The 8516-nt window shown below is 36.9% G+C and overlaps 1 protein-coding gene across 4 annotated transcripts in view; it reads right to left on the bottom strand.

The window, feature by feature from the left end:
* The window catches only part of SLC16A4 (solute carrier family 16, member 4), a 34140-nt gene that overhangs the window by 7433 nt on the left and 18191 nt on the right, over positions 1-8516 (bottom strand). For all 4 annotated transcript variants that reach the window (XR_824394.1, XM_010830877.1, XM_010830878.1 and 1 more), the window contains 2 exons: positions 6498-6709; positions 5189-5282 (listed from right to left, as the gene is read on the bottom strand). Coding sequence is in view for 3 of the 4 variants with exons in the window: in XM_010830877.1 (XP_010829179.1) it covers positions 5189-5282; positions 6498-6709 (306 nt within the window). In the remaining variant the exon portion in view is untranslated. The remainder of the gene's footprint in view (positions 1-5188; positions 5283-6497; positions 6710-8516) is intronic.

The raw sequence follows: 8516 nt of genomic DNA, 5'->3' as shown, positions 1-8516 counted from the left end.
TCCTAGGTGGCACCCAATTGATTCTTACGTACAATGACGTTGGGGTCCAAATTACTTCCTTTTATCTATAACTGTGTAACCTTTGTTCTGGACAGAAATGTCAAATAATGTTTCCTGTGATAATTTAAAACAACTGGGGAGATAGGACTCAGCTTCCTTAAACAGTTTTGTGAAAACCAGTTTTCTTATAGGCAAAAAGGATTAGAGTCTTTGAAGTTTGGTGTTTAATATAGTATTCTAAATTCATTTTTTAAAATGTCATCATTTTAAAACTACTCTGTATCATTTTATGGGTTAAACCATACACGTTTAAAAATGACTATGACATCTTGCCTAAAAAGTATTCATGTCTGTGATAGCTCAGAAGGTGATTTTTTTAGCTGGGTTTATAAATCCTGTACAGTAGGATTACTACTGTAAGTTTATTATTGGTCATTTTGTTAAGATTTAAAATACTCCTAAAAGGCCCTTAATTCCAAAGTTTCTTGATAGTAGTTCAAACTAGTTGAGAATTCTGTAAGTGATTTGCTGTTGTTGAACTAGAGCTCCTACTTAGCTATTGGGCTGTAGCATAGTGCCAGACTTCTGAGGTACAGAGATAATGATCTTTTCACATTCCTGGGGTCCTGGCTATTAGCAGCCTTGTCAGTTTACTTTGGGTGTGCTGTACAAATATTTCCTATATATGCCATGAGGGTAGACAGTCTTGGGAAACATGGTTTAGCAGATATAAACCTTAGTGTCTTTTAAGATAGGAACTCCCTAAAGACCCTGTGATAGAAGTTTGCTGAAAGATTTACTGGTAGTGCTTTAATTATTGGTTCTGTGTTGTAAATTTTATTAAGAGGATTTTGGTCTGTGTTGGGTTGTTGAAACTTGATTTCTTAGCCTTGCAAGGGAAGGACTACCTCCTCTTTTTTTAAACCACAGTAGAGAGCTGTTTGGAATTTGTTTTTGATGTTTTTGTAGGGATTCATTAATCTTAGGGATACTTAATCAAAGTAAAATTCTGTGAGGTGTGTTGTTTATGGGGAAAATAACCACTGGATAAATAAATGATTTAAATCATAAATCATAAATAAATGATTTGTTTTCTTTTGCCTCTTCAGAGTATAATATATTCTTCAGGATTTAAGGGACAAGGAGCTTTGTTCTGCCTTCTTACTTGTTCCCCATACCCCTAATATCCAAAAGGGATTTATAGCAGACCAAAAGGTTGTTTGTGTGTTTGTTTTCCAAATAAAATTTTAGGCCATAGAGAAATTCTCAACTGATAGGCTAAGATGACTGGTAAAACTGTAGAGGCGTGGTTGATAAAAGTTTGAGTGAGGACTGGGTAGAATATTTGTTTAACATTGTATCTGAAATAAGGATGGAATAGAGGTAGGAAATGATCTCTCATTTCATGAAGAGATGCACTTTTTTGCATTAATAGGAGAGAGACAGGCTTAGATGGATGAATTTCCATTTTAGTCATTGTCTTCTCTTGTAAAACACAGATAAAATGTTAATACAAAATTAACCAGTTTTGCTCCATGGTATTTCTGATGAATTTTGAGGTTGAAAAATGATGGCAACAGAGAGAGAGAGACATTCTAGACTAAGTCCTAGTGTTAAGTCCTAGCTGTGATTTATGAAACAAACAAAAATAAATGAACAAACCAAACAAACATGTAGATGCAGAGATCAGAGTAGTGGTTATCATAGGGGAAGGTGCAAGAGGGGACGGCTAAATGGATAAGAGAGATCTCAACTGTATGGATGGAAAATAAATTGGTGGTGGTGAAAACAAAAAACAGTTATCTATGACATTTTAAGTGAGTTTTCAGACATTTATTATTGATTCAAATATATATTAAAATATATTTTAGCTTAATATATGCATTTATCATTTGGGAAATGGAGGGATATGTGGAAGAAGGGAACTATACTCAGTTTGTCTTATAGGCAGCTAATATGGGCTATTGGTGTTTTTATTTTTAAATGAAACTGAACAGTCCATAGCATTTTAAGCTCACATGTCAAATGCGTAGGGTACAAGATTAGTAATTTCACATAAGTAATGTATATCTGTCTTGTATTGATATATTGGAGAATATGATTATATACTTGCTTTTTGCCAAAGCACTATTTTTCTACTTATATCACTAACAGGGGTCGATTAGAAATGTATATTATGTTTTAAAAATATTAATATTTTTAATTTTTTCACAACCTTTCAAACTTCTGTCTTGGTGTTAGTGTATAGTTCTGGATGCCATCTACCAGCAAAAACATAGAATTTGGGTTTGGATGAACAGTGACGTTTGACCTACACTTGGGTCAGCTGGCCCATTCTGAAGCTGGTCATGTTGTTAACTAAAATTGAATTTGTTGCTGAGTAGTGACAAGAATAGGGAGGGCTGTGAGGTGGAGAGGGCAGAGTGGTCCCTTGTGGAGAATGTGTTTGTGTGTGTGTGTGAGGGGATTAATTTTTGAACTAATTTATTTCAATCCCTGTCAGTTTTAGCCAAGATCTGATAAAGAATTTTGTTGCTACCGTAGTTCTTAACAATTACCTGTTACAAAAAGTGTATATATAATTTTCTTACTTCTTTAAACATCCTTTTTTCTTAAAACATTTTTTTAAAGAAAATAGGTTCCTTGGGTATCCTATGCTTTCCTCCCCCCCACCCCCTTCCCTTGAGTTATTAAAATATGCTGTATAGGACTAACTTGTTTTTCTTTTTCATTTCCATACAGGAAGGAGAAAATTATTGTTCATGTACCATTTGTAACTAGTCTTTTGACTGAGGATTATTGTGAAACATTTTACTCTTTGCTCGATTGCTCGTTTGTAATACCTGTAATTTTTATAGGAATTTCAACTTTTCTAATTTGATAGTAACAAATCTAGGTAAGTATAAAATGAGGATCTCATACATTTCAGAAGATCTGAGTTTGGTTTAGAAAAATATTTTGTAACCAGTAAGCCTTTCAATTTATTTAAAGCTAAAGACAAAAATGTAACTGTCCATACCAGTTGAGAGATAAGTGGATCTGCAGATCACTATTTCTGATGTTCTTAAGTAGTTGCTGCTGGAAGTTAGGGACAAATATAACAGCCTTTGTAAAATCCTCTTTGTCATTTCACAGAACAGTGACTTACAGGAGCAAGGACTATCCTGAAATCTCCCTTCAACAGGATGCGTAGCGCAACATTGTAGTCAATGAGAGATCATTATACAGAGAAGGAAACTTAACTGAATTATATATCAATTATCATAGTCTTGTTTAAGAAACTCTAAGAAACTCCCATACTAAGAATCTATACTTAAGCTTTTAGCAACAGCCTTATCAATTCCTTTAACTTTTTTTGTAGAACTTATAAAATTTATGATTGCCTACATAGTATTCTGAGAGTTAGCAGGTAAAAATTCTACCATGAGCTCTATCTTTATCCTTACATATGGTGCTAGAATATTGTGGATATTGGGTAACAAAAGGCTTGTAACTTTTCTTTTGACTCACAATAAGAAATGTATTTATATCATATATATATATTTTCTATTACATAGGTGTAAATAAATTTCACAATAAAGTGATGCACTCTGTTTTCTGATCTGCTCTGTGGTCCTTTTTTATTAAAAAAAAATTTTTTTTTAAAGACCAACAAATTAGTTTTGAAACCCACACGTACATCTATAGCTTTTTCCTTTTAAGTAATACTCCTCACAAAGCTTGTGTTGTCTTCCCATACATTGAACTGTTTAAACATTTTAAGTGTATACAAAAACGTGTATCTCTAAACATGTAGTTTTATTACTTGCTTTTATCATTTGAATAATATATTCTGTGCCCTGGTATTTGTTACCTCTGATGTTTTTGGCTTAACAGGCTTAGAAAGTTCCAAAGTGTCTTTGGCACAGTGAGTGAAGAAAGGTTAAGATTGAAAAAATTCATCAGCAAACTGTATTTGAACTCTGTTTTCCTCTATTTCACTGACCTGGATACAAGACATAGAGTAACTCTGCTTGGAGCCTCTAGTGTTTGGTCTTTTTTTACCACTCCCTGTTATATGATAATTCTGGGCTATAAAATTCTCGCCTGTTTTCCAGTTATGAAGTATTGGCCAAGTTAGACCTCATGGAAAGAGGTGTGTTCATAAATTCAAATCAGGATTTAGTTGTATATTTGTGTACATTTTTTCTTTAGATAGATATACTGAAATTGAACCTCAGATTAGTGGTACTTTTTTTTTTTTTTTTACCTTCAGTAATAATTTCTTAAGTTTTTATATTTTTTCTTTTGATATTTGCCTTTCTCAGTCTCAAGTTTATAGAGGTGCAAATCTTATTATAAAACTTAGTTTAAAAAAATGTGGGGCAAAATCAGACCCTTTTTCTGTCTTACTTCAGGACTGAGGGAAGCAAAAGTAATTTTTAGATTAGATTCCTTATTGTGGATGATTAGAAATGCTGTAGTAATTTGTAATTCTGCATACTATAATTTTTACTAATGTCTTACATAGTATATTCTATATACTGTAATTCTTATAGACTCTCAGTAGTTGTATATAAGATACTCAGTAGTTATAGTATAAGATACTAAGGCTTAAGTCTGTTTCCTAAAAATATTTGTGTGTAGTGGTTAGTCTTTTAATAGTCTTATGTTCCAGTAGGTAAAAAGTGAATGTAAAACAATGCTTCGGTCTTAAAGTTTATTTAAAAACAGAACTTCCAAAGTTTTACTATACTTATACTTAATGAGTCTTTAGTGGCCCCACATGTCCTCTGCACAGATTCTGGCATTTAGTCTTACAGCATGTCTGAAGAGCAAAGGGATCAGGCCTGCGGTTTTCAAGCTCTGTAATGACTGCTGTTTGGATAAAAGGTGTTGGTAGTTTTTATTTTTTTGTTTTTAAGCATCATATATCTTTGGGCATCTGATAAAACTCTAGATTTTCTCTCCAGAGAAATAGATAGATACACAGCCCCTGCTACAATACTCATCTGCTTAGTGCACATCTGGTGAATTAACCCTCAGATTCTCCTGGTTTCGTACTGGAGTTGTGCGAGTTGGTACAGGAACAGCAGAGACGATCATCAGTTTCTTGTAACTATCTAATATTGTCATTCCATGTTACCATTCATCATGGATCAACATTTTGGTTCATTGTGATTGAAGTTTACTAAGGCTAAGCTGTTACCTGCTAAAGGTGGTCCAGAAAGGACAGCCATCCCAGCAAAGAAACTTGCAAGTCCCAGAAAGCTTTGAACTGTAGAATTCCCAGACAGATCAACCTGTAGGGATTAGAAGCCAGTGTTAACCATACTGAGGGTGGTATTCTACAGAGACTTTTACCTACAGAGGGATAAAATACTGTGTATGTTGTCTCAAGCTATGAACAGTTGGCTTCTGAGGTGGTTTGGATGGCATTCTACCTGATAGGAACCATTGGTTTTTATTTCTTTTGAAAAATCTTGTAGTTAGTTGGTTCGGGGATATTTTTCCACTTGAGTCTCACTACTCTTTTCTGTTAGGAAATGATAAACAGTTGGAGCTGATAGTAGTATTCTTCAGTCCACCTATGGTTGAGTACCAACTGGTTTATAAGAAATCAGATATCACAGGAAGTTGATTTAAGTGTTAGAAACTTTTAATTTTTGCTTAAGCCTCGTAATACTCTTCACCACTTATGCTAATATTGATACCAGGCCCAAAGATTCCTGGGGATTATGTTCCAGCGCACTCAAACTCAGTATTTCTACAACTCCATTCCATTCAGCTCTAGGATTTTATGTCGGTTTGGGATAAAGATGGAGAGGAGTTAAAAGCACAATATCCCTGTTAAAGTATACAGAACTTCTCTCAACAAGAGAGAGGTCATCACTTGTCAGGAAGCTCCTCTTTCTTTTAAGGAACTCTTCCCAGATGTATCCTAGAACCAAAGAAATTTCTGGAGCTGAAGTAAAGAATAGAAGCCTAACCTGGGAGACTGATAAAGTAGAATCCTTCTGTTCCCTACTTTGCTTTTCTTTCTTTCCTGTTCCACATGGCTAGTCCTTGGCACCCCACTCCAGTACTCTTGCCTGGAAAATCCCATGGGCAGAGGAGGCTGGTAGGCTGCAGTCCATGGGGTCCCTAAGAGTTGGACACGACTGAGCGACTTCCCTCTCACTTTTCACTTTCATGCATTGGAGAAGGAAATGGCAGCCCACTCCAGTGTTCTTGCCTGGAGAATCCCAGGGACGGGGGAGCCTGGTGGGCTGCTGTCTATGGGGTCGCACAGAGTCGGACACGACTGAAGTGACTTACCAATAGCAGTCCTCTCATCATCCCTCCTTACAAGATAAGATGAATAGCTGGATAGGATGTAGCCACAAGGTTTCTGAGGCCTTGGGTATGTTGTTTTTGTTATTATAAAAGTAATACAAAGTATGTTTTCTCTTTGGGGGCGATGATGATTCATACTTTTACTAAATGGTGTAAGAACATTAACGAGTGTGTCTACTCACCAGTACAGGAAGTATCAATGCCAGGTAACCACCGGAAAAGACAGCAAAGGAGATGGTATAGGTCATAAGTAATGGAAATGTGGTGGCTAAAGGAGCAAGCAGGTTAGTGATGCCACAGAGGATGAGGTAAGACTTGTGGTAATGATACTTCTTGATCCAGTTTTGATCAGCAACCCATCCAGAGATAATCTGACTGACTGTTTCAATGATACCTGGAACAGTATTGAAAAGGTCTTATGAAATCCCAATTGCATTTTTCTAGCCCTTTTGAAAAATGTAAATGGATAAGGCATCTTTTCCTATGTCATAAGACTTCATTCACCCTGTGGCTAGGACATATGAGGGAAAAAATGGTTTAATTTGTATCAGTTCAGTTCTGTTGCTCAGCTCAGTCATGTCTGACTCTTTGCGACCCCATGTACTGCAGCAGGCCAGGCCTCCCTGTCCATCACCAACTCCTAGAGTTTACTAAAACTCATGTCCATTGAGTTGGTGATGCCATCCAACCATCTCCTCCTCTGTTGTCCCCTTCTCCTGCCTTCAGTCTTTCCCAGCATCAGGGTCTTTTCCATGAGTCAGTTCTTTATATCAGGCGGCCAAAGTACTGGAGTTTCAGCCTCAGTCCTTCCAGTGAATATTCAGGGCTGATTTCCTTTGTATCAGTAGATTGTATTATTTTTGTACCTATTCTAAACATTTAATGAAATACTGAAAAAACTCCTCCAGATTTGGGTGGAGTCGTCATCAAGTGTTTATTCTGATTGTGTTTGGAAACCTTATACCACCAAACTGGGAATACTAGGTTATAGAAGACCCTGGGCTCAGTAGGCCTCCCTTGAAGAGGTTCTACGGGTGAGGAAGTGAGATTTCTTGAGGATTAGTAGACCCACAGGTTAGTGTCTTAGGGAAGTCAAATGGTGAATGACTGGAGTATAAATAATAAAGTCTTACACTGGAAAAAACAATAGATGTTGAGACACTGTCTTAAAATTGCGTATGAGGTATTGCATATGAGGTTTTGGTAGTTAAGTCCTCCAAAGGTTATTATGGTTAACTTGAAAATATGTAGGAAGCCTGGAAATGGGAAATCATGTTTTGAATGGTGACGCTGTGGTGTAATTTGAATAAAATTTAAGATTAACATTTTTTACTGAGTTTCATGGTAATAGAACCTTCTTATCTTTTATCCTATTATATGTAATGTACCAGTTAAATACTGAAATTTCACGAAGAGAAGCTTGAACTGCGGTTGTTTTTTACTTAAAATTCTTCCTATGGTTCAAATGCAGATTGCTCCACAAAAAGGTATTTAAAATGCATACTACCATCTCCATATCTGTTTTTACAGTTTTTTTCCTAGAATGCATATTGAAACTATTATATTCTGGCCTTGTTGTAAAGCCCTGTGTGTGTGTGTGTGTCTAAGTTTCTTCAGTCTTGTCCAGCTCTTTGTGACCCTGTGCACCATACCCTGCCACACTCAGCTGTCCATGGGTTTCTCCAGGCAAGAATATTGGACTGGGTTGCCATGCCTTCCTCCAGGGGATCTTCCCAACCCAAGGATCAAACCTGAGTCTTCTATGTCTCCTGCATTTGCAGACAGGTTCTTTACTACCATTAGCACCACCTGGGAAGCCCTGTAAGACCCTGCTGCTGCTGCTGCTGCTAAGTCGCTTCAGTCATGTCCGACTCTGTGCAACCCCGGCGACAGTAGCCCACCAGGCTCCCCCGTCCCTGGGATTCTCCAGGCAAGAACACTGGAGTGGGTTGCCATTTCCTTCTCCAATGCATGAAAGTGAAAAGTGAAAGTGAAGTCGCTCAGTCGTGTCCGACTCCTAGCGACCCCATGGACTGCAGCTCACCAGGCTCCTTCATCCATAGGAGTTTCCAGGCAAGAGTACTGGAGTGGGGTGCCATCGCCTTCTCCGCTGTAAGGCCCTAATCTGATCTAAATTGATACCACCAGACATTTCAGTAGAAAACATCAATATAGCTATGTATCTTTTTCTTGGGCACACA

Source organism: Bison bison, unplaced genomic scaffold, assembly GCF_000754665.1.
Source record: "Bison bison bison isolate TAMUID 2011002044 unplaced genomic scaffold, Bison_UMD1.0 scf7180017864519, whole genome shotgun sequence".
Lineage (NCBI taxonomy): Eukaryota > Metazoa > Chordata > Mammalia > Artiodactyla > Bovidae > Bison > Bison bison.
The sequence above is the reverse complement of the archived record's forward strand: the minus strand, read 5'-3'. Positions and strand labels throughout refer to the sequence as shown.